General features: G+C 39.8%; 1 protein-coding gene across 1 annotated transcript in view; it reads right to left on the bottom strand.

Moving 5' to 3' along the window:
* Nucleotides 1–3,648: 3,648 nt before the first annotated feature.
* Nucleotides 3,649–11,599, bottom strand: part of TRPC4 (transient receptor potential cation channel subfamily C member 4) — a 413,435-nt gene continuing 405,484 nt past the window's right edge. Inside the window, exons 8-11 of the mRNA XM_069758936.1 lie at nucleotides 11,375–11,569; nucleotides 11,016–11,057; nucleotides 7,602–7,691; nucleotides 3,649–5,129 (exon numbers count right to left, since the gene is read on the bottom strand). Coding sequence (XP_069615037.1) covers nucleotides 4,446–5,129; nucleotides 7,602–7,691; nucleotides 11,016–11,057; nucleotides 11,375–11,569 — 1,011 coding nt within the window. The 3' untranslated portion in view covers nucleotides 3,649–4,445. The remainder of the gene's footprint in view (nucleotides 5,130–7,601; nucleotides 7,692–11,015; nucleotides 11,058–11,374; nucleotides 11,570–11,599) is intronic.

The raw sequence follows: 11,599 nt of genomic DNA, 5'->3' as shown, positions 1-11,599 counted from the left end.
CGAAGCCAAGCTTCACGACATATTGGTTTGTTGGTAAAGATTCAGTATAACTTATATGTACAGTACATGAGTACAGTTGGGGGTTCTACTCTACTAGTGACTGACAGCTATCTCTGCTTGGACAGTAATACAGGGGATACTGTAAATCACTGAGTAGGATCACCCAATCATATGTATACAAGCACCAGGGATTTCAATGAATAAAATTTACTGAAACATTTACTGCAAAGCTGTAAATCAATCTGAAGAACCTGAAGACTCATCTCTTCCGACAAGCCTACAGCCTGCAGTGATCCTCAACCTACTGAACAGCCGCACAGCCAGCTCTTCCCTCTCCTAGTGTATCCTCACCCACCCCCTGCAGACTGTGAGCCCTCGCGGGCAGGGTCCTCCCTCCTTATGTACTCGTGTGCCTTGTTATCTGCTCATGTTTAATGTATTTGTCTATATTTGCCCCGTATTCACATGTAAAGCGCCATGGAATAAATGGTGCTATAAAAATGTATAATAATAATAATAATAATAATCATTTCCTCCTGCTCTATAACATCCTGCCTGCAGATCAGATACCATTTTCATCATGGCAGGTTAAACACTTTAAATTCAGTTGAAATTCAGGTCTTGGAATTGCAATTTTTAAAGGGTTTTTCGAAATGTATCCCCAATTTCAATAATAGATTATACATTTCTTAATGCTGGAGGGCCTACCTCTAGATCATGATATGCGAGTCCTGATTCCCCTTATTACCTCACTACTGTCAGGATTTCTGGATAAGTTCTGCTGCTCTAACTTTTGCCTGTGTTGCCGATAGAGACAGCCGGCTGCTGTACTCAGCTACCTCTATCAGTCCCATAGGCACTAAATGGAGTGGCAGAGGTTGTGCGAGCAGACACCTCCAACAGCAGTGAGGTAGAAAAGAGCACTGGGACACACATTGTCATCAGTGGTGGGAGTACCAGTGGAGGATAGCAGAGAAAAGACATTGACGACCAATCCTGGGATATGTGATAAATGTATTTTTATAACAATTCCACTTTAATATTGGTGCTAAAATATGGACAAATGATTTCCATCTGAGACTGGCCACAGTATTCTGTTTTATGGATTGAAATTAAGATTTATATTTAAGGAAGAATCATTGAGTGTATAGTATTTCATAACAAAATTTTAAGCAACTTTGTCAATTCATTGGTTACCTTCCATTCATAAAGGGAATCTATTAGTAGTATCAACCCCTCTAAGACATCTATATGAACATGCAGGTCATAGTGAGTTGATTAAAATGATGCTTTGATATATGCAATATCTGCAGATTAACAGTCCACTTTCCTGATCCCACTGTAGAGTGGTGATTGATTATAACTAGCACAGTACAGCAAAACTGAGCTTTGTTTCTTTACAAACACATATGCAGCTGCAGTTGTCCTTTCAGAGGGCTTCAGTATCTATCACACAGACAGCTGTTTTGGGGAAAAGGGCAGTACAGCAGAGGTGACAGCACTATGAATAGAGAGCTGCAGCTGCAGATGTGTTTGTAGTGAGAAAAAGCTCAGCTCTGCTGCACTATGTAGTTATAATCACACACAGCTCTGCAGTGAGATCAGAACAGACGGTTGAACAGTACATTACTCACACTTGTAACATCCCCTTTCATTTGAAAAAATGCTCTGGAGGTAAATTTTAAGGGATATCTCTGTCCAGCCCCGAGATCTTGGCCAAAAAGAAAAAGCACCACTGCAATAAATGCACACCACTACATTGTATAGAAAATTATTTAACATTATATTTTATTAGTACGCCACACAAAATATTAAAACATAATTAAAACCAGACAAGAATCAATCCACTCAGAAAAATAAGTACATGTTATAGTGCCCAATATACACATATATGCATATACCGGTAAACCAATTTCAGACCTACTGGCTCAAGGGGCTATGTGGTGCAACTCTGCAAACCTAACGTGGACAATAACATGCCCATCAAGGAAAAGGGCCCCCCAAGGTAGGGAAGAACCCTATAGGTAAGACCACAGAAGATGACCAAAGACAATATATATATATATATATATATAAAGGGTCATCTGCATAATGAAACCAAGAGAACTCAGTAAAAGTCTGAAAGTTAAAGGGTTAAATTACCAAATGCTCCACATGTGAAAGAGGGCATGACCCCTCAAATGCAGGAGCTGAGTGGAATGAAGACAGTGGCCCCACGCATATCATCCTAGTGGAAAGAGCTTCATCAGGGTAAGTGGTGGTACACACACCAATGTACAAATAAATAAGAGTATGTGGAGTTGCCATAATAACCTGATGAAAAGCCAGTGTGCATAGATAGGAGCAGCCCAATGAGGAAGAAAAAAAAATGTGCCCATGAGACCGGTACCAGAAAATGGCTGCACATGCTGGAACGCAGGCCCTGTCACGGCCAGTTTACGCAGGCACACTTTCGTTCTCGGTGAGCATGTACTGATCATGCGCTACTATGTACAAAGATGCTGGATTCTGTTGCGCTGTACCCTGCGCAGGCGCCTTGAGTGGACCCGCGTCCCAGCATCTGCAGCTGCACAATGGCGCTGGACTTTGTTGCACTCTACTTCACGTAGGCACCCTGACAGAGCCTGCGTTCCAGCATGCGTGGCCATTTTCTGGTACCAGTCTCATGTGCACATTTCTTTTTCTTCCTCGTTGGGCTGCTCCTATCTATACACTTACCTATAGGGACCTTCCCTACCTTGGGGGGCCCTTTTTCCTGACGGGCATGTTATTGTCCACGTTAGGTTTGCCGAGTTGCACCAGATAGCTCCATGAGCACGTAGGCCTGAGATTGGTTTATATGCATATGTCTGTATATTGGGCAATATAACATGTACTTATGTTTCTGAGTGGATTGATTCTTGTCTGGTTTTAATTATGTTTTAATATTTTGTGTGGCGTACCACTAAAATATACTGTTAATTTCCTATACAATCTTGTTGTGTGCATTTATTGCAGTGGTGCTTTCTCTTTTTTGGCCATTATTGTTTACCACTGAACTTGCACCCCTAGTTTTCCTTTTCCTCTGGTATCTTTGTATATAGTGGTGCGCTTGGTTTCTCTATACTCATATACAGCCCAGAGATCTTAGCAGCAAATTTACGTATTAAAAAAACACATATTTTTCTGGAACAAGAAATCATATCACAGATATCAAGGTATCATCTTTTTATGACTTGCATATCCATGTAGATGACTTAGGAGGCATGACCCTACTGACAGATTCCCTTTATGTTAAAGCAGGTAATCATACCCAAAGCTGCTGCATTCACAGTTCTAGAGGATTCATAGCTGAATTCTCACCACAACATGAGCTGGCTCAATTTTGTTCACAGAAGAGTCATCTGTATACCAAGCGCTCAATAGTACCAACAATCTGATGGATGACAATAAAGTGTCCTACTGTATTAGTGGGATCAACTAAGCTGTTGGGAGTGTGCCTGGCCTCAAGCTTCTTGACCTTTTCGAATAACAAGCAGAACAATCACGGGGAGTAGCTTTGAAGTATAATTCTAGCTCAAATTCATAATATGTATATAATGAGTTATATAGTGTATTTGAAAAGTTACTCTATGCCATGTGCATAAATTAATGTTGATAAAGTAATGATTAACAGAAAACGTTTTATTGGAAATTCTTAAAATTAGTACAAAGAAAACAGGAGGAAACACTCTCTTGTACCTATGATGGTAGTCATTTACAGGGTTTCCATTTTCCATTGCCTACTATTTCTAAGATAACATTTCTACAGTTTCCATCCTAATCTGTGGAAGAGCCCAAAGCCAACACAATCACACAATTCCAAAGATACAAACCATTCAATAACAAGAATGATCTATGAGGGCTTTTTACCACCACAATGTTTTCTCGTACAGTGAACACTATATAAAGTGAGGCTCCACCTTTACGATCCGTACCCTTTGCTGCCATGTGGTTTTGTGCAATACACAATGAAACACCTTGTACATAGAAGAACATATTCTCTAATATTCCCTGAGCTTCATGTCTAATTCCATCTGTAGAACCGTCTCACCATTAATACATTACAACAGATGCCTTTAATAACATCCTAACAAGAAATAATGTAAAATAGTGTTAACAGTAACAGTTTTCTTCATTGCGTTCAATAAGATTATTTTGCATAGTCTAATATATGAAGGTACTTATATGGATATACTTATATATTGATAGTAACTGTAGAGTTTCTGCAAAATAAAAATATAAATGCTAATTCCTTTTGCAAACCCTACATAATCCCTACTCTGCATTCGAAACCCTATAGTTGGTCATTTCTTTATAAATGGTCGTCATGCCCCAAAGTGACAATGCTTTAATCAGTCATGTAAGGAATTATTAAACCTTCCAAATGCACTTAAAATATCATATATCATATGTACAGATGATGATCACAGTTTAGTAATAGTATCTCCATCTGTGGAGGACTCTACGTGTGTGCTTTTTGAATCTGACGGTAGTTCTTTGCTCGATGTGCATTCGACATCATGGAATTGACTTTCTTCTATTAAACTGTGGCCTCTGGCAGAAGGCTCTGATGGTAGACATTCCAAGGTATCCATATGACCTGGAGTTACTGTGCAATGTTCATCCAGTTTGTTAACATTTAATTCCGTGCTAAGTTCTTGGCTCTTTGCGGAGTTAAATATTTTCTCTGTTGGGCTACATATTTCTGTCTCCAGGATTTCCTCAGAAACCGAGTAGATTTTAGTAGAACTCTGTTCCGTGGAACTAGTTTTTACATGTCTGTGAAAAAGCCCAAAGCTTTTTATGTCTTTGGCAAATTGAATTTTCTTCGGCTTTTCCTTCACAGGCTGAGGAGCTAGCAGAGCAGTGCCATTGCTCACATTGTTATGCTTATCGGCTCTCATCTCTCCCGTTCTGGGATGAATCATCGTGGTTATGTCAAAGAAGCTGAAGTTTTTCTTCTGCGTTCTACTTTTATTTTCTTTGGGTATACTTTTCTCTTCTTCCTCTGATACATTGTTCATTTTAGTGTTGTGAAAATTTAACTTATTTCCTTTTAACAATCCCAAGACTTCAAAACGGAAGCTGGAAATATCTTGCTTTAATTCCTATGAAAAATGTTAAAAACTCAACGTCATCACCAGGGTAACAGTATAGGAATTTTATATCTCTTTATAAGACTGCCTCTAGCCTTTTATGCTTTCTATAGAGCTAGTCATTCCATAAAAGGATTAAAAATCTAATCATATCGTTATTTCATTCCCCAGTAAGAATTTACGAACTTACATTTACTGTCAATCGACCCAAGTACTACTATAAAACGAGACATTATTGTCAATCAAGGCACTGCAGAATAATCTGTTCATGCTTCTAATATTTCCTCTTTTTTTTGCTGAGATTGCTATCTAACAGAGGAACTTTAAACTAGAAAAATGTATTTCTAGGGTAAAATACTGTATATCCGTAATACAGTGAACTGAGTAATGAAGTCATGCATATATGCTAAAGACACATAGTGTACAACCAGCCGTGTTATTAGATGAGGCATTCCTTCCTGTCACCATCAGGCACTCCTACTAAGCTGGCCTCTCTTGCACCCTGCCACCCTCCAAATCATGCATCACAGCCAGGCACTCCTACTGTGCTTCCATCTCTTGCACCCCTCCACTCCCCCCCCACTGCACACCACAGCCAGGGACTCCTACTATGCTTCCATCTCTTGCACCCTCCACTCCCCCCTGCTGCACATCACAGACAGGCACTCCTACTGTGCTTCTTTTTTTTGCACCCCTCCAAGCCAGGCACTGCTACTTCCCACCACCGCGCATCCCAACCAGGCTCTCTTACTGTGCTGCCTTCTCTTGCACGCCAACATTTTCCCCATCATGCATCACAGACAGGCACGCCTACTGTGCTGCCTTATTTTGCACCCTGCTGCTCCCCTCAGTCCACATCACTGCCAGGCACGCCTACTGTGCTGCCCTATCTTGCACCTGAGGAACGTGCACCAAGCATGGACCAAAACCAGTAAAAAGAATGATGATGGCAGGGAATAATATTTAAAACGATAATTTTTATTATATAGCAACAGCAATAAATATTAAAAATGAAGAGATAAAACAACTGTGTATATGTATGTTTTTTTACATTTATATGTATATGCACATATCACACTATATATATAATGCAAAATACAATTAGCACATGGCAAGTCAAAAATGTATATGCTCTGGATACCCCAGTGGACAGAATAGAAAAATATATATATATAAGTATAAGTACCAAAAAAGAGAGAGACCATATGTAAAAAATAAAATAATAAAAGGGACCAATTTATGTGAAACAAAGATTATAAATAATATAAAAAATAACATATAAAAATATATATATAAAAAGATTATATATAATATATTAAAAATGTGTGTCACATAACAATGAAAAACATGTGTATAAGAACATGCAAGAAGTGCTAGGGAAAAATCCTGTGCAATAACTATATAGAAGGCAGCTTGTCGTGCATGCCGTGCTTGACCCACACAGAAAAAAAGTGCTATTTGAACATATGATCCAATCTGATCTGATGCCACTTACTTATAAAGCTGGGGAGAATACTTCCAGGACCGCCAATGTGTGGTGATATGTACCCCGACGCACGTTTCGGACCCAAAAAAAGTTCCTTCGTCAGGGGGTGATTTTAGCTATCTCTCTCCATATATAATACCTGATTTTTCTCCTATCTTGCACCTTACCACTCCCCCACCGTGCATCACAGCCAGGCACTCCTACTGGTTTGTCCTATCTTGAACCTTACCATTCCCCAACCACACATTACAGCCAGGCACTCCAACCATTCTGACCTATCTAGCACCTTACTACTCCCCCCACCGCACATCACAGCCAGGCACTACTACTGTTCTGCCCTATCTTGCACCTTACCATTCCCTCCACCGTGCATCACAGCCAGGCACTCCTACTGTTCTGCCCTATCTTGCACCTTACCATTCCCTCCACCGTGCATCACAGCCAGGCACTCCTACTGTTCTGCCCTATCTTGCACCTTACCACTCCCCATCACGCATCACAGCAAGTGCTGATTGCTCTGACATGCTGAGATGAGGAGGGACTGCAGTAGGACCTGGCTGTGATAAGTGGGGCAGGGAGTAATTCAGAGCGAGTGGTAATGCAGGAGGGCCTGACATGTTGACATTTATTCTTCTTGCCTGCCCTCTATCTCAGACCACTATGCAGGTCTTGTAGCATATGTTACACCTACTATGGCTACTGTTCTGCTCCACCACCTAAGAAAAACCCTCTTTAAATCTGTAAATGGCAAAATAAATTGTCTGTGATTAACATATATATAATAAAGTCAGAGGAAAAATTATGAAAATTATATTGGAGAAAATACTGCATAAATACAAGTTACCTCCCTCCTCGCTCACATGATTAGTGCTTAATATGTAGATGAGATTGATCAGTCTATTATTCACACTGAATAATGGTAAGGCTAAAGTAGCTAATCTAAAGAATAAAACAACATAAATACAAATAAACAAATTATGAAATTGCAGACAAGATACCTTAAAGTTTTCTTCTGTTAACCCTTCTTCAGTCTTCGCGTCCCTGATCATTGCAGCAACATATCTCTTAACAAGATTTTTCATAACCTCCTGAAACAAGATAATGAGATACTTGAAATGTTTCATTTTCAGCATGATTAATCATTAAATTAAAGATACCGATGCCTTAAAACTCATACAAAAGGAAAACAAGTTTTTTATATGAAGAGTAGTGATGGGCGAGCACTAAAATGTTTGGGTGCTCATTGCTCGGGTCGAGCAAATTGGAATGCTTGGGTGCTTGACACGAGCAAAGAACCCAATGTAAGTCTATGGGAAAAACGAGCATTTTTGCCGCGACCCCCCCGGGGTCCTTTTAGGTTCTAAAAACGTCCAAAATCGATGGGAACACTGCTCAAATGACATGGTAACACCATGGGGAATAGCCCTGGAAGCATTTCTGACTCCCAGGTCACAGCTGTGAACAATGTTGTCAGAGTTTTATGCCACTTTTACAGGAGCACAATAAAACATACAAAAACGAAACCAAAATGGATTTTGCTGGAAAATATGTTAAAGGGAACCTGTCACCACCAAAATCGAAGACGAGCTAAGGCCACCGGCATCAGGGGCTTATCTACAGCACTCTCGGCCCACAAAGTTGGGTGCTTTGCTGTCATTTGCCTGATCATGCTGGTGGTGGTCAGGATGGTAGTTTTGCTACCCCTGCTGATGCGGGCATGGCAGGTTCTGCAAATGGCCTGTTTGGGGTTATCGGTAGAGTCGTTAAAAAATAACCAGACTCCGGAAGACCTAACAGTTTTACTGCCAACTTCCATCGTGTTGGTGTTATGAGGAACAGTTGCCTTCCTTCTCTCTGCCGCCACCACACTGCTTCTTTCTGCCTGTTGGGGTGCTATGCCTCCCTCCCCCTGTGTGCTGCTGACCTCCTGCCAAGTTGGGTCAGTTACTATATCATCCACCACTTCCTCTTCCACTTACGCACCCTGGTCCTCCTCCTGACTTTCTGGCAATTGTGTCTCATTATCGTCCACATCTTGTGACACGTTCCCACAGTCACGTTCATGTGATGGTGGCTGCTCAAATATTTGGGCATTGCTACATGAGATCTCATCTTGCCCCGCTTCAAATGGACCGGCGAGAGGCCCGAATCTATAAAGGGAAAAGTGAACAGCTCTTCGGAGTGTCCAAATGTAGGATCAGTTTTCTCTGGGCACTCAGCATGATGGGAGGAAGGAGGATCAGGGTGAGGAATATGCAGTCCAGACTCACGGCTACTCAGACTTGACCGTGTGGAAGACAGGGGGGTGGCGGTGGAGCTGGTGGCAAAGTGACTGGAAGCATTATCCGCAATCCAACCAACAACTTTTTGACATTGCTCTGGATTCAATAGTGGTGTCCTGTGGTCCCCTAATAATTCAGACATGAAGGTCGAGCGAGAAGATGTGGGTGTTTGTTGTGACACAATTTCAGCTTGCCAACGGCTTCGGCCTTTGCATAGACCATAACCATCACATCCACTTCCTCGTCCCTTGCCACGCGCCTTGCCCATTTTAAATGGACTACAATATTTTCCACGTTCACTGCAAATGGCTGAATTTGGATTGAACTTATATGTGATCCATGTGTGGGAATACCACAGTTTAAAATAACTGGCCTATAGGTAACAGTTTCTTTTTCTGCAAACTGGTGTCAATAACTAGACTAACACACAGCAAAAACAGTTGAATGGAGGCCTGAAATGCCACAATTTTTAGCCCACAGATAGATGATTCGTGTGACGAAGATACCACACAGTAAAATTTGTGACCTGTATTTCTATTTTTCTACAGCAAAAAGTGTCAATAACTAGGGTAAGACAGGGCAAAATCAGTTGAATGGAGGCCTCAAATGCCACAGTTTGAAGCCCATAGATTGATGAGGGCTGTGATGGAGATACCAGACTGTAAAACATGTGGCCTGTATTTTTATTTTCTTACAGGAAAATAGTGTCAAGAACTAAGGTAACACACAGCAAAAACAGTTAAATGGAGGCCTGAAATGCTACAATTTTTAGCCCACAGATAGATAAGGTGTGTGACGGAGGTACCACACTATAAAATATGTGGCCTGTATTTTTATTTTTTTGCAACAAAATAGTGTTAATAATTGGAGCAACACACAGCAAAAATAGATGAATGATGGGCTCAAATGCCACAATTTGTAGCCTACAGAGAGGTGAGGCAACTGATAGAGATAGCCCACTTTCAAATATCTGGCCTGCATTTTTATTTTTTTTGGCCAGCAAAATTGTGTCAATAAGTAGGCTAAGACACAACAAAAACAATTCTATGGAGTCCTGAAATGGCACAATTTTGACCGCATTGGTATGCGATCTGTGTGGTGCACAAAACCCAGTGTGAAATACCTACCCATTTAAAATACCATATTTTTTCGGACTATAAGACGCACCGGACTATAAAACACACCCAGGTTTTAAAGGTGGAAAATAGAGAAAAAAATATTTGAAGCAAAAAAAAAAATTGGTAAAATTGAATAACATACTGTTATATGTGTTGTTATTACATATAATAGTACGTTATTATATTGGAAGCTGTGGGTAGAAGATGGTGCTGCGGGACCAGTGTGGTGTCTCTAAAGTACTATATGAAGACGCTGGAGGGGGAGTATAAGAATGGGGGCACAGGGCTTATATTTAAAGCACCGCTCCAGAACCTAAAAATAACACTGGAGTGCTGCATTAAGATCTCATTGGGAGAACTATAAGGACCTTCATGATGTCACTTGTAGTGACATCATGAAGGTCCTTATAATTGCATGGCTGCAGCATTACAGTGCGTGGCAAACAATCCCTGCATGTTGATTGGCTCTCTAAAGAGCACTGCAAAATGTTCAGTTTGTCTGATTCTTCTCTTTATAGGTATATTTTTGAATAAAATGTAAATTGCTCTTTTATTCAGTAAACTACTGACAACATGTCTCCGAATTTATTTTTGTTTTTTGCATTATTTGAGGTCTGCAAACAATGCATTTTTTTGTTATTTTGACCATTTCTCAAATTCAGAAAATAAATACAAAATTTATTGCTTGGAACTTCGGAGACATGTTGTCAGTAGTCTAGAGAATAAAATAACAATTTACATCTTACTCAAAAATATAAAGAGAAAAGTCAGACAAACTGAACATTTTGAAGTGGTCTCTTAATTTTTGCCAGAGCTATATACATATTATATCTATCTATCTATCTATCTATCTATCTATCTATCTATCTATCTATCTATCTATCTATCTATCTATCTATCTATAAATCCAAGGATACATACACAAACTACTTGGTGACAGTTACTGCTCTAAAGTGGTAAATTTATAGTCAGCAGTTTAACTAGCGACTGGTTATGAGAAAAGTTAGATAACCTGATATTGATTGTGTCTTCGAAGATTGTCGGCAGCTCTTCTCTGGAAAGAAAAAAAAAACAAACAAAATTATTTAAATCATCTAAACAATCCAACCACATTGAGCCGAGCCCAATTTTTCCTTTAACCCCCTTGTATTAGCAAACTGGCCAGTGTTATTTTTCCGTTTTCAATAAGAAAAGAAAAAGTCGCTTCTTGATATGAAGTGAGATTATCAAGTGGGATAATGAATTGGGATTATATCCTTGTCAAAAAAAAAACAAAAAAAAAACATTATATTAGTGCAATCAGTATGAATATGACCGTATCTGGCTGGATCTCATGTGTTTTTTTATTTTATTTTTTTTTTAAGTTCTTACCCCTATTGCTCCAAAAGTTTCCGGTTTTTTTCTTGTGTTCTTCTTGCATATCTGCTTCCGAACCCATTTGCAAAAGTACCACAATGATTTAGGACTTGGAACTATATTGAAAGGAGTGGGAAGTGTCCCTCCTTCTTCAAAGTAGCTCATCCATAACTTTGTTCTTGCAAACTTCCATTCAATATCTGCATGATCCTATTGAGGTGAATTAAACGGATATTAATA

This window comes from Ranitomeya imitator, chromosome 3, assembly GCF_032444005.1.
Source record: "Ranitomeya imitator isolate aRanImi1 chromosome 3, aRanImi1.pri, whole genome shotgun sequence".
Lineage (NCBI taxonomy): Eukaryota > Metazoa > Chordata > Amphibia > Anura > Dendrobatidae > Ranitomeya > Ranitomeya imitator.
The sequence above is the reverse complement of the archived record's forward strand: the minus strand, read 5'-3'. Positions and strand labels throughout refer to the sequence as shown.